The sequence below is a fragment of the Glycine soja genome, chromosome 8 (assembly GCF_004193775.1).
Source record: "Glycine soja cultivar W05 chromosome 8, ASM419377v2, whole genome shotgun sequence".
In the NCBI taxonomy this organism is placed as follows: domain Eukaryota; kingdom Viridiplantae; phylum Streptophyta; class Magnoliopsida; order Fabales; family Fabaceae; genus Glycine; species Glycine soja.
In genome coordinates this window covers 30875272-30893502 of record NC_041009.1, presented here as the reverse complement: position 1 = coordinate 30893502, position 18231 = coordinate 30875272, and the positions used below count along the sequence as shown (strand labels likewise).

At 33.1% G+C, this 18231-nt stretch overlaps 1 protein-coding gene across 3 annotated transcripts in view; it reads left to right on the top strand.

Moving 5' to 3' along the window:
- The window catches only part of LOC114422920 (phototropin-2-like), a 58992-nt gene that overhangs the window by 16295 nt on the left and 24466 nt on the right, over positions 1-18231 (top strand). For all 3 annotated transcript variants that reach the window (XM_028389480.1, XM_028389481.1, XM_028389482.1), the window contains exons 13-17: positions 4971-5047; positions 11022-11106; positions 11922-12002; positions 12707-12810; positions 14413-14462. In XM_028389480.1, coding sequence (XP_028245281.1) covers positions 4971-5047; positions 11022-11106; positions 11922-12002; positions 12707-12810; positions 14413-14462 — 397 coding nt within the window. The remainder of the gene's footprint in view (positions 1-4970; positions 5048-11021; positions 11107-11921; positions 12003-12706; positions 12811-14412; positions 14463-18231) is intronic.

Here is an 18231-nt window from a genome sequence, read left to right as displayed (position 1 = left end):
CGGGAGGCGCTAGTGTCTACCCACCATCCATCTGATCCTCCAATCATATTAATCTCAGTTATCACATTTATGTATGACTCTTGAGCAATTTTCTCTATCTCGTGGGATTGAGACTCTATTGATTTATCATTAGTCATTTGATACTTGAGGTAGTGGCTAACAACATACTTTTTAGTCCCAACTTCCTTAGTATCATACTTCTCTTCCAAAGCCAGCCAAACTAATTTGGCAGACTTATATGGGCTACAATAATCATAAAGATCATCAGCTAACCCATTCAGAATGAAATTATTGCATAGGTAATCATTTTCATTCCAAAGAGCTAATTCCATAGTCATTTTATCCTTCACTTCCTTCTCAACATCTTTAGGCATCACTGGAATATTAATGTTCAAAACATAGGCAACTTTTTTTCATAGAAAACATCATCTTTTGTTTCCAACGTTTGAAATGATACCCTTCAAACCTAAAAGGTTTGTTGAGGTCATTGTTGTTCGAGCCAGTAATATCTACGGTAGCCATAGCAGAGCCAAAAACGTCTTAAAATTTTTGTAACAATAGTTTATGGCAAACTGAAAAAATTATTGGGACAATGTCGCTTTCTTTAAGACGTTTCGTGGCACTGCCAAAAATTGTGCAAGCAGACTATCAACCACGAAGTCCCCAGGATAAAACAACCCAGATCACTGTATAAGATTCCCACTGCACTGAGGGAACCTTTTCTAGAATTACACCGTCTTGTATGACTTGAAAAGTCACTCTAAAGCCACCCAAAAATATGACTTGAAAAGTCACTCTAACAGCCAACCGAAAATATGACTTGAAAAGTCACTCTAATAACCAACCGAAAACTATGACTTTAAAAGTCACTATTATAGCCAACCAAAAAATATGACTTAAAAAGTCACTCTTATAGTAAAAAGTCACTCTAAAGCCACTCAAAAATATGACTTGAAAAGTCACTCTAACAGCCAACCGAAAATATGACTTGAAAAGTCATTTTAATAGCCAACCGAAAAGTATGACTTTAAAAGTCACTATTATAGCCAACCAAAAAATATGACTTAAAAAGTCACTCTTATAGCCAACCAAAAATATGACTTAAAAAGTCACTCTTATAGTCAACTGAAAATATGACTTAAAAAGTCACCATTATAGCCAATCGAAATTTTAGAGCGACAGAAAGAAAGAGGGAGAAATTTGCTGGAAATGCATAAGTTGAAATATGGGAAGGAGAAAGAAAAGTTGAGGAAATGCTTCTCAACTAGGACAAGGAAAAAAGAAGAAAGGAGCTCTCTATATATAGGGAGTGAAACACTATTCAAATGTTTATCCTGAGTGATGTGGGATTTGAAGCCTTTTTTTTCTTTTTTTTTCAAACTTTCATCCACATTCTCCTTTGTTCTATCATTAATTATCCCAATTATCTAGCTACTATGAGATTGTTTAATCCCATTTTTACTTGGGATAAGTTAGACAACCTCATTCTTCTTATACCAGTCAAAATCAATCTCTATTCACAAAAATAAAAAAGTACAAATAAATCTTTGATTTCAAAGGTTATCAAAAGATAATCTGTATTTTTCCTTTCAAAATAGTATGCCCCCCGATTGTTTTCATCAGTTTCAGTACTATGCTTTGCCATATTTTCCTTTTAGTTAGACATACAATAATCCAACAATTAATCTGAAACACACACTCACACACAAAAAAGAAAGAGCCAAGCCAGCCAATAATAACATTAATAAGGATACTATAAACACAATCGCTAACAATACTCTTTCCAATACACTCTATTTAGTTGAAATATATTGTTACAAAATCATTAGTAAGATTTAGTAAATAAGAAGTGAATCACACACATACTCCAAAAAATTGGTTAATAGTTGAAAATATATTAAAAAGAAGAAAAATGCTAAAAATACAGTCATACACTTTTTCATGATTTTGTTTCTAATACATGTTGACAAATAATAAAGAATTTGTTAAAAGAGCGTTCTTTGAGTACTCACTCTTTTGGAAGGAAATATATTGCTTGCTGACGTTTCTCTATTAGAATTAGCAGTACTAATAAAATGAAAGAAAACTGTGAGTAGCAAAGCTGATGCTTGTTAATCAAAAACCCGCAAAAGGATGTATTATTGACCACCCTAGTAGTAGAGAAATTACAAAATCACTGGAAGAATGTTGGTGTGTGACCGCGAAGCGCTTTTTCCACTGCAAATCATCTGGTGGGAGAGAAGTTTTTGGTTTTTTAGAAATCATAGGTTGAAAAAATTAGTTTATCATGTTATTTGGTATCAATTTTAAAAAAATAGGTAAAATTGCAAAATTGGTCCTCTACTTTATCTCCAATTACGGATTTGGTCCCCATATAATTTAATTCACAAATTTGGTTTTTCAGTTTTATAAATCCGACCTCTGTAAAATTGGTCCTGGAAGCCCGATTTGGACGTTGACCGTTAACCTCAGACGTTGACTGCCACGTGTCAACGTCTGAGTGGTTCCTCGTAAAGATTTCATTTTTTGTAGGTAAAATTATATTTTTGGTTCCTCAGTTTTACTTCAATTTCGATTTTAGTCTCCCTATAGTTTAATTCACACGTTTGGTCCCCCAGTTTTATAAATTCATTTATAAATTCAACCAAATTTCATTACTGGAGAAGTTGCATTTCAAATTTCAAACAAAAATATCATTGTCATACATAGACCACTTAAACAGTCGTATATACATAATATCGCATGGGGGAGCAAAAAAAGAAAAAAAAGAGGGAGTTATTAGAGAAACTGTTAAAGTAAGAGATCTGAAAATTTCAGACCCAGGTTGGAATTCATGCACCACTTTTCCAAGTTGAACAACCCCGAAAGTGGGAGAGAGACAAATAGTGATGGTTTCAAGTGAGTGAAAAACGTGCGATAAAAAAGAAGTGAGATATTTATAAAGATCTACCATGTCTCTAGTACCAGTGGCTAAACCATTCAAAAGACCAATTTATAGAGACATGGTAGATCTTTATAAATGTCTCACTTCTTTTTTATCGCACGTTTTTCACTCACTTGAAACCCAGAGAAAAATCACTATTTGTCTCTCTCCCACTTTCGGGGTTGTTCAATTTGGAAAAGTGGTGCATGAATTCCAACCTGGGTATGAAATTTTCAGATCTCTTACTTTAACAGTTTCTCTAATAACTCCCTCTTTTTTTTTTCTTTTTTTGCTCCCCCATGCGATATTATGTATATACGACTGTTTAAGTGATCTATGTATGACAATGATATTTTTGTTTGAAATTTGAAATACAACTTCTCCAGTAATGAAATTTGGTTGAATTTATAAATGGATTTATAAAACTGGGGGACCAAATTTGTGAATTAAATTATAAGAGAACCAAAATCGAAATTGGAGTAAAACTAGGAGACCAAAAGTGCAATTTTACCTACAAAGAATGAAGCATTTACAGGAAACCACTCAAACGTTGACACGTGACATTGGCACATGGCAGTCACACGTGGCATTGACACGTGACAGTTAACGTTTGAGGTTAACGGTCAACGTCCAAATCGGGCTTATAGGATCAATTTTGCAAGGATTTATAAAATTGGGGGATCAAATCCAAAATTAGAGATAAACTGGGGAATTAAAAGTACAATTTTGCCTAAAAAATAACATTAATTGAAAGATGTTTTTTGAAAATAGTTTTTAATCAATTTTTCAATAAAATTTTGCTACGAAGGTGAGAATTTTACTTTTCCAACTAATTTTTCTTTTACTGTAATAAAAATATCATCTTATTCTTTATTAAATTATTTAATATGATAAAAATAATATATAACTCTTTAATTATTAGAAAATTTATCTTAAAGATTCCAATGTTCAATCAAACAAATTTTATTTATTTCTAATTAACATAATTCCCAGAATTCATGATTTCAGAAATCATGATTCTCGTGAGAAAAAAAATTCTCAACCAAAGCTTCCCTAAGATGGCTGGGAATCTGGAGACTAGAGAAACAAAAACGAGTGTGCTTAATTAATGAAAGATGCGTTCTGGGCTGGGCTTTTTGAAGGGTTTTTTTTTTCCTGCAACCACCTTGTCTTCTTTCTTTCTTTTTCAATAATCCACCGTGGCAGAATTTGATTGGACGTAACCCCACCGTTAAGATACTGTCATCGTTGAGTAAAATTGAAGAGCTGACTCAGATTCATTATTGGGCTAGTAAAAAATCTAACACTATTCGACCCCTACATGTAAGTTTAGAGGGCTTTTCATTTTCAACACAAGTCCATTATAATTCCTGTTGCAAAACAAGTTCAGAAATTGCATTAACAAGTATCACTCTCAAATTGTGAACTCAAACCAAACTAAACGTAAAACCGAAAATCAACTTAAAAAATTGAAAACCACACAAAAATCGATGTTTATTTGTTTGGTTTGGTTTTTTTATTTTTCAAACTACCCGGTTCGGTTCCCGCACGCGAAAATGGAACCAAACCATATCTTACTGTAAAAGTCCCTAGATTGTGCAATGCCTTTTTCGCTTATTTGGAATTCAAGTTTGAGGTTGTTACTAGACTTATGGGCAATTCCTAAAGTAGCATTTATGCGCAACTTTTTTGGGTACACAAGGATATTGGGGCAATAATTCTCGAGGTTCTGAGTTTTCAGCCCTAGTTAGTAGTGATTCTGGTATTTGGTTTACCTAAGATTTAGTTTTAGATTATTTGATTCGTGTGTAGTCACTGCAGGAAATGTTTATTGGTGATATTTGTGATGTGTTGCATTGTTTTTTTTTTTTTCAGTAATTAGGGAATTTACCATGCAGGTTCAGAGGCAAGATTGCCACAATTTTAAATTTGAATATGTATATAATGTGTTGGTTGGTAAAACTGTTTTACACGGTTTCATAGACATTAAATTCTTGTTTTAAAAATATTGCCTTGTTTTCATTATTTGTTTCTTTGATTCTTTCAGGTAGCTGCAAGAGATGAAAAAATTGGCCTGCAACATTTTGTGCCCATAAGGCCGTTGGGTTGTGGAGACACTGGCAGGTAACTGTTGAGTTAGTTTACTTCAGTGATCAACTTGCATAAAATACTTGCATTGCCAAATTGCGTAATAGAAATAGCTTTTTCTCCCATTGGCTAAGTGGTTTTAGCTTCCAATAACTGGACAAGACAGAATTCCTATTTCAGATTTCAGAACCATTTTGAATAGAATTACCTCATGAAGATTATTCTTGACCAATATTTGATCTTGGCTAAGTGGTTTTAGCTTCCAATAACTGGACAAGACAGAATTCCTATTTCAGATTTCAGAACCATTTTGAATAGAATTACCTCATGAAGATTTTCTTGACCAATATTTGATCTTGGCAGCCTATGAAGTATGATTCCCCTCTAAAATTTTCTGTTGAATATGCTCCTTTACTCACTCCTTTTAAATTTTTTATTGAAGTCAAAACATTCTTCATGTACTATATGTTGATCAAGTTTTTCCCTAGAACCATCCTAAATTGCTTGTTCATTGTCCCCTCTAACAATTTTTCCCTTTTTAGGATCTTGGAAGCCTAAACTAATAGTTTTGTTAAACTTAGCACATTCATGTTTGAAAAGCTCCTTCACTCTGCACAAGTCACCATCACAGTCTAAACATCCTGCCTTAACATTCTTCTCATAATGTTCAACCTTTAATACATCCACTGTTAGACCTTTGTCCTCTTCACAAAAAGAATCAATATAATCTTAATCACATAAACATGCAGCCACCTCAATGCCAACTATATGAGCCAACTCTCCCAAAAGCTTAAGTTGTAGGTTGAAAGCACATGATGTCACATAAGAGCCCTTTAGACCTTGAAGCATGGACAATGCACATGCATCATAATCATCTGACAGTGATTATTAAGCAATAAATTTTTATGATCATCTCTAGAATGGAACAGATTCTGATTACACCAACTAGGCATTAAATCTCATGAATACACTGGTGAACTTGTGTCGAAGATCCCACATCGTCTAGTGATATGGCCAAAATGTAGTATATAAGTGAGGTGCAAACCTCAACTTACAAGCCGATTTTGTAGGATTAAGTAGGCCCAAACCCAAAATTCTAAGTTAATTGACAAAAAGCAACAAACTTTTTCTTTTTTCTAATATTCAAGTTTTTTCCACCATACATATATGTTTCATTTAGCATTTTCTTAGTTAAAACACCTTGCAAATTGATGTGATCCTTACTAGGAGCGGATCGCTTGATACAAGTCATAGAGTTTGGATGACGCCACTTCAAAGAAGGAAGATAAGTCAGGGTAGACACCATAAGGATTACCTTGATAAGTCTGAGATTGGTTTAACAAGGAACTCAGAGATATGCTTTCACAAAATATTCGCAAAATGTCAAAAGTTCCCCTATTGAAAATGAAATCAATACATATAGTGTATATGAACAAAAAGATAGAAATAGACATGGGTCTTCAAATCAGTTTGGGCCAAAATGGCAATAAAAAAAATAGAAATATAAAAAAGAACATATTTGACATGGGCCTTCAAATTAGTCTAGGCCTTCAGCAACAATTAAAATTCTTGATAGTGCCTCTGCCTTTGGGCCTTCATCCTTCTCCACTTGGGCCTTGTTAAGTATGCCTGATACCATTTGTTGGAGGGTATCCACTGACTGTTCGGTCCTACTCCTGGTCATAGGTCCCTGTATTTGGGCAGTTTTAGGATTCTCATCATTCCCTCCTTCTTGGAAAGCATTTTCCCTTAAATGTTCAGAATCATCACCTGCAACAAATGGAGTCAAGTCAGCAACATTAAATGAAGAACTTACTCCATACTCACTTGAAATATCAATCTTGTTAGCATTGTCATTGATCCTCTCTAGTACTTGGAAAGGTTCGTCTCCTTTAGGTTGAGTTTCAACTTCCTTTGTTTAGGGAACCTCTCCATCCTCATGTGTACCCAAACCTAATCACATGGTTCAAGTACCACTTTCTTCTTGTTCTTGTTGGCTTGCTTGGCCTAGCTTTCATTCTTCTTTGCAATTTGAGCCTTCACTTGCTTATGGAATCTTTTCACATACTCAACTTTAGCTTGTGCATCCTTATGCTTAGTTTGGCCATCTGTTTGAGGATAAAATGTGGTGGAAAAAAGAAGCTTTAATCCAACCCTACCCCATAGTGTTCTCCAAAAGTGACTAAGGAACTTGGTGTCTCATTCTAAAATGATGCTTCTTGGTAGTCCATGGAGACGCACCATTTCTTTGAAAAATAAATCAGCAACATCAGTCTCTTGGAGATTGCTTTTGTAAGCTAGCCTTTTAGGCAATGAAGCTCCTGGAAGGAGATCAATTTGATGTTCTATGCCTCTTGAAGGTGGCAGTCCATGAGGAATCTCCTTGGGAAATACATCTTTAAATTCCTCCAATAAGGGTTCAACACTAGGAGAAACAAAAATAGTTAACTCATTAGAATTTTCAGCAGAAACTTTACTGTCTTTGCAGTACAGTAGATAGAGCGGCTCACGAGCAAGTAACACTTTCCTCACTTCACTCGCCTTTGCTACACAATTAAATTTTCTTTCATGTGTATCACTCTTTTCCTCACGTGTATCACTCTTCTTTTTCCTATTCCTTTTGGGTGTTTCACTCTTTTCTTTCTCTTGTTATCTCTTTTCTCTTATTCTAATTTGGTCATCACACACTTCTCTAGGGGATATAGGTTTAAGAATAATTTTCTGGCCATGGTGCTGGAAAGAAATCTTGTTGGTGAAGCCATCATGCACTGCTTTGGTGTCATACTGCCATGGTCTTCCTAATAGTATATGAGTCGCTTCCATTGGAACCACATCACACAACACCATATCATTGTATCTTCCAATGGTGAGACACACCTCAACTTGCTGAGTCACTTTTACCTCTTCATCTTCACTAAGCCACTGAAGTTTGTATGGCCTAGGATGGGGCTGAGTATCCAAATTCAGTTTGGACACTAACCTGGAACTTGCAACATTGGTACAACTTCCTCCATCAATAATTAAAGGACAAAGCTTACCATTAATTGTACATCTGGTGTGGAAAATATTTTCTCTTTGGGTGTAATCCAGTGGCTGCATCTGACTCCCCAAGAGCCTTTTCACCATTAACATATCACCTTGCATAGCTTCCTCCTCAAGCTCTTCTTCCACTTCTTCTTCCCTAATTTCAGATTCACTGGTGATTTCTCTATCTGCCTTCATGATCATGGTCCTCCTAGTTGGACAGTCAGAAGCAATATGTCCTCTGCCTAAGCATTTGAAGCATTTTATGTTTTTGGTACCAGTGTTGGATGATAAGGCAAAATTATGCTTGGTTCCAGCACTGGGCGCTGCTGACTTTCCATGTGGAGACTATGTTGATGGACTAGACGAGTTGCCTCCCTCCTTCTTGGATTTGTTGGTCCAATTCTGGTTGAAGGTGTTGGATGAATTCCTTCTTGCTGTGCTTTTCCTCTTCAACTGTTGTTCAACCCGGATTGCCTTGTGCAGTAAGTCATCCAATTCCACGTACTCATGTAATTCAACAACATCTCTAATGTCAAGATTTAGGCCACTCAGAAAACGAGCCATTGTGTCCTCAGTTTCCTCTTCAATGTTTGCCCTCATTAGTGTTATTTTCATCTCTTTGTAGTACTCCTCCAAAGTCAGACTTCCCTGGGACAGCCTCTGGAGTTTCTGTCGCATGGTTCTATTGTAGCTAGTTGGAACATACCTCTTTCGCATAACCTTTCTCATCTCAATCCATGTATCTATCTCCCGCCCTTCCTTTCTCATCATCTCTCTTTGATTTTTATTCCTCCAAACAAGGGTATAGTTTGAGAATTCAGTTGTTGCTAACTTCACCTTCTGCTCTTCAGTATAATCATTGCAGGAGAATACATGCTCAATCTTCATCTCCTAGTCAAGGTAGGCGTCTGGGTCACTCCTGCCTTTGAAAGGAAGTACATTGAGTTTTACTCCCTCAATTCTGTTCTTCCCCTCCATTCTGTTTTGCCTGGGTCCATCATTGCCCCCTCTATACCCACCATAATGTCTTCTAGCATTCTGATTCAGTTAGTTTTCCAATCCTTCAATTCGTCCATAGAGCTCTTCATTATTATGGTTCAACAAACGTTGCATCTATGTAGTTATCACGTCCAGTAACAAAAGCTGAGATTCATCTAGTTGATGATATTCACCACCACCATCACCAGCTCCTGTCATAATTAAGGAACAAAAAAATGTGCAATAATTTAAACAGAGGTTTTAGGACCTCACCACATTCTACTCACGTGTTTCTCTCTTTGATGGAAGCACACTCGTGTTTGATGCTCTCAATATAGGTTTTTGTGTGTTGTTTTCACTCTTGCCTTTTACCACTGACTATCTCTTAAGTTCCTAGATGAATTAAAATTGGACGCACAAGGTAATAGAACAGGAAAGACAACTTAATTATCACGGACTCAATGATAGATTTTGATAACAGATTTGGATAACAGACTTGAATAACAGATTTGGATAAAAGATTTGGATAAAAGGTTTGGATAAAAGATTTGGATAACAAATTTGAATAACAGATTTGAATAACATATTTGGATAACAGACTTGAATAACAGATTTGGATAAAAGACTTTGATAACATATTTGGATAAAAGATTTGGATAACAGGTTTGGATAACAGATTTGAATAACATATTCAATAACAAATTTAAATAATCGAAGGGGATTTGGTCCATGATTTTTGCCAAAAAAATGTCTCTAACTGCCTCAAATCCGTGTTCAAAGATCAAACACCCACTTTTTTTTTTCAAACTTTCTACAACTTTTTTTTATAATGCTTTCTTTTCAAATTCGTCTAGGATAATTTAGGCAATTTGTTTAATAGGAAAATAGATTTAAGAGCCTACTAAACCCTAAACCCCTAAATTCTTCTAGTAAGTCAAATTGTCCCCAAACAAAATTTTTGACACAGAATCTGAAAAAAACAAGAACAAGAACATAACAAGAACAAGAACGAAAACAAGAACACAAACAAGAACAAAAAACAAGAATGCAAACAAGAACGCAACAAGACGCAAACAAGAACGCAACAGGATGCAAGCAAGAATGTGAACAAGAACGCAAATAACGGAACTAAACACAAACCTGAGACAAATTACAAAGATAAAAAAAATAAAATTTGGATAGGATAGAACCTGTAACAAGAGCCGAAGCTCTGATACCAGATGATGTGATCCTTACTAGGAGTAGATCGCTTGATATAGGTCACAGAGTTTGGATGACGCCACTTCCAGTGAAGGAAGATAAGTCAGGATAGACGCCACAAGGATTACCTTGATAAGTCTGAGATTGGTTCAGCGAGGAACCCAGAGAAAAGCTCTCACAAAATTTTATCAAATGCCAAAAATTCCTCTATTGAAAACGAAATCAATACATATAGTGTATCTGAACAAAAAGATAGAAATAGACATGGGTCTTCAAATTAGTTTGGACCAAAATGAAAACAAAAAATAGAAATATAAAAAAGAACATATTTGGAATGGGCCTTCAAATTAGTCTGGGCCTTCAATAACAATTAAAATTCTTGGTTGTGCCTCTACCTTTGGGCCCTCATCCTTCTCCACTTAGACCTTGTTAAGTATGCTTGATACCATTTGTTGGAAGGTATTCATTGACTATTTGGTCCTACTCCTGGTCATAGGTCCCTGTATTGGGAAGTTTTAGGATTCTTATCACAAATTTACTTCTTCCTAGATGTTGTTGTAGGTTTCTTATGAATCTTTCCCACTCTTCATCTTTAACTTGATTCCAGTCCCACATTGATTTAACTTTAAACATTCATCGACATCTGACAATAAACTTAAAGACGGAAGCCTTAAATGTCCCCAGGTTTTCTTCATTGTGGAATTTTATTTTCTGTTTGTGGTCTTATGACTTAAAATTTTCAGTATCATAGAATAAAAAAAGGCTCTGCTAATTTATCAAAGAATCATTCTATTTTGTGCTACAGTGTTCATTTGGTGGAGCTCAAAGGTACGGGTGAACTATATGCAATGAAGGCAATGGAAAAGTCCGTAATGCTAAATCGTAATAAGGTCTGGATATGTAAGAGTCACTTGTTTCTTAATGATTTTATGTGCACTTCTCATCAACTATTGAGATTAAGGTGTTTGATATATATTCTCTGGAAATACATTCATTTTTGTTTTTTACTTTTATTTTTTTCTTAGCTATTCACCTGTGTGAATCAAAATCATAAATATTTATGACCAATTGGTAATCTCTGTTAGAAAATCAGGAATAAATTATGAATAATGCTATTGCTATGAATTCATGGGTTTGTTTATTACTACATAGGTACTTGATCTAGTTCTTAGACTAAATAGGTGTACAACTTTGTATTTTCAACACACTGTATGATCTAATAACCTATTATTTAGATCCACATCTTACGTCTAATCCATATAATTTGAACAATACATGCCTCCCATGAAAAGGAAGATAATGAATGCATTGCAATATGGTTTATTTGTTAGTTTTCAAAATGAAAATATGAATGAAGAAATTGCCTTGAGAAAATTTATGTGCATATCAAGATGCTAAGAGTATTGAAGTGGAAAAGCACATATGAAGAGCAAAATAATGGATGTTGAGATTTGAAAGATGAATTAGTGGTTATCACTTCTCAAAAACATGGCTCTAATATATTCTTGGTTGTCAACAAAAACTGAAAAGAAAAACACTTAACCATGCATCTCTGTTTTTTAAATTAATTTATCTTTGTGTGTTGAATTTTGTTCACAATCTAGATAGCGCCCCCCGCCCCCCCCAAGTTGTGCCGGAGAGAAATAGTTAATTCATCTCACTCGATGTATTTAGCTTGAATATATTTCTGTGATTATTATTACAGGTTCACCGATCATGCATTGAGAGAGAGATTATATCATTATTGGATCATCCTTTTCTTCCAACACTATACACCTCATTTCAGGTAAATATAACACATCTATGACTAAAGTGTAAAGTTTGATCTAGATATTGTTGTGGCATACAACCTATAATACGTTGAACAGTAACTCTCTGGTCCACTGGAAATGGGGATGAGTCCTTTTTAACAATTAGTAATTGATGAAAAGAATTGTATCATCTTTTTATTTGTACCATGTCAATTGGAACTAACAAGTAAAATACTTCTAGAAGACTCTGACCTGTTTTACTATCTTAATATGACTATCTTTTCCTCCAATGTTACTCTCAAAGCTAATTTGGTACAAATGAATAAAATCTTTAATTAAAATCATTACCTACAAAATTACTAGAATATATTAAGAAAAATATGTCATTTAGGGAAGTCTTAAAGGACTAGTTTCATTTAGTGTAAAAAAGTAAAATGCAATCATGATGGGAAATACACCCACGTATGATTCTTTAGTGACTATCTTCCATAATCACCGGTCATCCAATCCTATTCGGACTTTTTCCTCCATAACATAGGAAGAGAGTGCTCTAAAAAGAGGGTGATTTTTTTTTTTTGGCGCGTGTGTGTTAATTGGAGGTCCAAGCCTAGGTAGCAGAAAGGTGGCCTAGTGGAGGTTTGATCCTCCCAAGTGAACATGACTCCCAATTTTTAAAGATCAGGGCTCCCAACTGAGTTGCCTGTTGGCAATTTTTCTAATAGTTTCTTTATCTCAACAGACTCCTACACATGTATGTTTGATTACTGACTTCTTCCCTGGGGGAGAGTTGTTTGCCTTGCTTGACAAGCAACCGATGAAGATTTTCAAAGAAGAATTAGCAAGGTACTTTTGATTTCCCATTTTTCTAAGCGAACTTTCTTGGGCCGTATGATTACTTGAAGTTTTCAATAATTATGTAGATGATTCCTGTCTGCAATATTATGCTAGATTTTCTGTAAGAAATACATGAAGTCATCATTTAGTTGCTAAAATTACGGCCATGTCTAAAAAATTTGGGGACTTAGACAATTTTTTTATAGAAATATAATATAAATTATTATTTTTTATATTAATATTCTAATTTTATAAACATGGTAGGAATATTAGTATATTTAATATTATTTAGATGTAATTTATTTATCATTTTTTTCATTGAACTAATTTTTGTATCTTTTTTACAAATAGTAACAAATTTATTAAGATTTAATCAATGTTTTTAACCTTTTCTCTTTATTTTTTAAAACCAAATTCATAATTTTATATAAAAAATAAAAGGAATTAATAAAGTATTTAAATAAAATAAAATTTCAAAGTAAACAGAAAATTAAAAATGAAAAAAAAGCTTTTGACTTTATAGGCACATTAAAATAGCTTTTGATTGCATAATTTTACAAAATTGGAAACAAATAAAATTAATTGCATTCAATCGATTGTAATTTTATAGACATTGCAATTTTATAGGTGCATTAAAATAGCTTTTGATTTTCCCAATTAATTTTGGCATTAAAATAATCACAATAATATCTTACACGAATAAGTAGTAACTAGTTATGATAGTTAATTTATTTGAATTTACAATCATGTATATGATACTAAGGCTAAATTCTTTAAAAAAATGATACTAAAACTAAATCTACGGCCAATAATAATTAATGCCAAAAAAAATAATTATTATGAGTTATATAAAGTATATAATAATAATTGAAAAAAAAAATGAGGCCTAAGGCAACTGCCTAACTTGCCTAGCAGCCAAGACGGCCTGGCTAGAATTGAAATCTATCATCTCGTGTTCTAAATAAATTGGTGCCTAGATAATTCTATTTCTGAGAGATGCAGAACCCACCCGTTTCAATCACATATATACAAAGTGCTGAATAAATATTCATTATAGAATAAATAGAAGAGGCTTTATGTTCATTTTACTGTAGTAACTAGATCAAAGGGATTGACTACTAACTTAACCTAATTATGTATCCTTATATATTGGCCAAGTATATGACCAAAATAAGCATAGGCAATCCTCCCCCAGCTACTCTATTTTTGGAGATTGAGATAGACTTAAATCATAATTCTTTACCTAAATCATAATTCTAATGTGGTATTAGAGCTTCTACAACCAAGTGATCGACTAACAAAATATGTGACTGGTAAAATTCACTAACCAGCTCATTTTATATATCATTAAGAATGGGATTTACTAGATCGATAAAGATGGTCTCGTCTGGTCTCTATGTATACTGAGAAATATAGAACAGTGGAAGATAATAGGTGCAACCAAATATAACATAATAAGCTAACAACTATTCTATAACAAATGGAATTGACTACTAACTACATACATCAGCGAGGACATTTTCTAACTTGATCTGATAAAAATAACGGACATATTTATATATTTATACACTGTTATATTTTTTTTGTTAACATTATCAATGACGTATCCAGATTCTATGCGGCAGAGGTTGTCATCGGTTTGGAATATCTCCACTGTTTAGGTACGCTGCTTATTATATCTTCATTTGATTAGTTCATATTACATTCTTAAGCACTTTTATATTCAATATATCCACAATCTGTATACCTGTGCATGCATTTAGTTCATATTGTTTGTAGGTCTAAATATATTTTTGGTTCCTCTAATTTATTGTTTTTTTTTATTTTGGTTGTTGTAATTTTTTTTTCATTTTAGTTTTTGGAAAATATGCTTATTTTAAATTTTATTCTTAAATTATTTTAGATAATGTTTTTTCCACGGTTTAAAATATTCTTTTTACTGTTTAAAATATTATCTAAAACACTTTAAAAATAAAAAATAAAACAAATACATTTTATAATCACTAAAATGAAAAAAAATTTACAAGGACAAAAAAAAAAAAAATACTAAATGATAAGAACGAAAAATGTGTATTTGAAGTTATTTTCTATGGTATTTCGGTATTCACTGTTAAGTGTTAAGCTGGAATTACATTTGATAGGATTTGTTTTTGTAGTGTGCTATCTGTGAGCTAATGTCTTGTGGATGTCCTACAATAACGGTTAATATCACTTGGTCTTAAGGATGATGATTAATAGCATTAGCTAATGTCTTGATAGCTGTTGCAATATCATTTAGCAAAAAGGCCAGCTATTGAAGTTAAGTTAGTTAACAATTGAAGTTACTTAAAACAGATGAGGCAAGAAGTCAGCATCACATGAACTAAAAGACAACTATTAGTGTAAGTTTGGTTCAACATATTTTGAAGAAATAATTGCTTATGTTTGCCAGTTGTCAGAGAGCTTTTGAAAAGAAGCTATTTCCTTATATTTAACCAAACGTGCTATTAATTTTTTCATTTATACTATTTTTTTTTCCGTGTTTTGACACCTCTTTCTTCTGCCTATTTAGGCACTTTCAGTGTCACACTAACTGTTTTTTAATTGATTTTATTCTTTCTTTCAATGCTGTTTTTGAATTGATAAGCTTTGCCACTTGAATTTATATACTGTTTTCTAGATGGCATTTTCATATTTCATGCCACATGCTGCATTGATTTGGCTTATTAGTTCTGTTACTGTATGAGTTTTTCTTTTTGGTTCTTTGTCACTTATCACAGGCAGTCGGCATATAACAGAATGTACAGTTTAATTGCTTTATTAATTTTGATTCTTTGAGTTGCATAATAATTAGAATGAATACAAAAACACATAATTTCAATTCTTTTCTTGAGTGAAGATTGAGCTTTTCAATGCCTCTCACCTCAAGGGTTTAAAATAAGCAAAATTGTAAATTTGGTTCTCATATATGTCTCAGAATTCGATTTTGGTCCCCCTATAATTTAATTCACGAATTTAGTCCCCAAAATTTTTCAACCCAACTCTCAATATTTAATTCTCTCATATTCTATTATGATATCAAAACATATCCTAAATTCATTAAACGGACCATCCATCATATTATCCACGCATCAAGTCCTAAAGTGTTGGACATGAGGGGTTGTGTTGGAAAAAATCCAAATCCCACATCTACTAGAGATAATAACCCTCACCCTTGAGTTAACTTTTGAGGTAAGTTAGGCCAAATCCATATTCTAAGAATCATCGACATACTTTACAAGTTTGTTATAAAGTTGTTGGAGTAGGACATGATTCACTTAGATCCTTTTCTACCTCATGCTCTGGAATGACCACATGTGGTTAACATTAATGGAAGGGTCTTGAGGTGGATACATGCAAGCTTCTTTAATGGGACAACTAGTGATTCTTGTGACTAAACAAGAAAGGGAGGTAGAGCTAGAGAAAAATAAGGTGTTGGCAAAACCTTATAAATCACACTACGTTGAAATGAAAATTTGAAATATGGTGTAACTTTGAAGAAAGTAATGTCAACATTTGTATATGAATGGTTAGTGCAAGATATTAACAACGTCATCCATTTTTTAACCTAGAATATTGTAGAAGCAAATAACACAAAAAATGTGACACCCTCTACCCCGACATACACATAGTGAAAGGAAACATAGAATAATAGGAGTAATTTAAAAATATTTACTTCACAACTCAATATAAAACTTCTCAACAGAGTAAAAGGTTCACATTTACCAATTAACTAAGTTAAAACTTATTGGTGAGAATATAAAAACATGTTCCGACTCCAAACAAAGATCGTACCAGTATTACAATTGAAATTCCAATGAGAAATATAGAAGTAAATCTTGTTCAACTACATATCTCAAACTAGCATATGATAAAAATAACATAAAACCCTAAACTTCGATGTCACATCCTATCAGAGCACGGTGTCCAAGCATCCTCTAGCATGAGGTTCTCCATAACCATCCACCTAATCATCTTCTCCCATGAACACAAGGATTGAGATCATCACAGGATCCAAATACAAACAACACATAGGGAGTGAGTTATCACATTCCTAACTAATAAAGAGAAACAAGACAACTTATAAGTATACATATTATATAAATAAAATATAGCTTACTTAAACACATCTCACGTCATTCCACCACTTATCGTATAACATCATGTCTCAAGGGAAGAGAGAAATGCAAACTTGATTTATACTGATTTAGCCACTTCTCGTGCCTACGTCCAGTCCTCAAGCAACCCACTTGAGATTTTTCACTATCTCTATAAATCCTTTACAGACTTTGAACAAACCTTGGGATCCCTCTTCCTTGTGTTCAAATATTCTCCAAGAGACAATCAGTCTCTTGATTACAATTCTCTCAATCCAAGAGACAACCAATCTCTTGATTACAACTGAGTTTCCAAGATGAAAAGAAAAACTTCTCTCCTTTAGAGTGGATGATACAAATTGAAGTTCCCAATGGAATTTCTCTCTTTTGGATATGATAATACAATTTGAAGTTCCTGGATGAATTCTCAATATATTTGCAAGTGTTTGCCCAAGAGTTGTTGAAAGAGCATTTGACAATTAAGTTCTCTTAGAATATCTCTCTCTTTCTTTTCGAAGTCAGACACATATATATACAGGCCCTTCGTGCCTTTTCAAAATGGTTTGAAGATATGTGTCTTTTCAAAAATATTTTTCTGAAATTCTTCACTGGTAATCGATTCCACAATTATATTTTGAAGGGTCATGACTTTTCAAAGTGTTTTCTAAAGTGCCATTGCTGGTAATCGATTACGTGATTTAAAATTCAAATTCAAAACCCTTTTTAAAAGCTGATTTTCAAAATTGTCTTCTGGTAATTGATTACCAGAGCCTTGATCTCTAGGAAACACTTTGTTTTGAGGCAAAAACTTGATCTTGAATTAATCTTGAAGCAATGCTTAACCTTTGAATGTTTGTTGAAGTAATCTTGAAAGCAACCTTGTTTGATTATTTTTTGGCATCATAAAAACCATGTATTCATACATTCACACCCCTAAGTCTTAATTAGCTAACTACAAAATATACTTAACAAATAGATAAGCATGTATTATAATAATAAAATATATCTATCTTCAAAACTTTTAAATATATTTACATGTAGCAAATATATATAACATGTCACTATACAAATACATGTAATATTAAATAGATATAAAAATCATAACAACATATAACCAACATATCATTAGATAAACATATTTAAATAATAACAATAAATAATAAACACATTATATATATATATATATATATATATATATATATATATATATATATATATATAACAATGTATAAAATATATATATTTATTAATATAAAATAATAACAATAATATCAAACATATATATAGTATGCATATATAACAAATCAGAAATTTA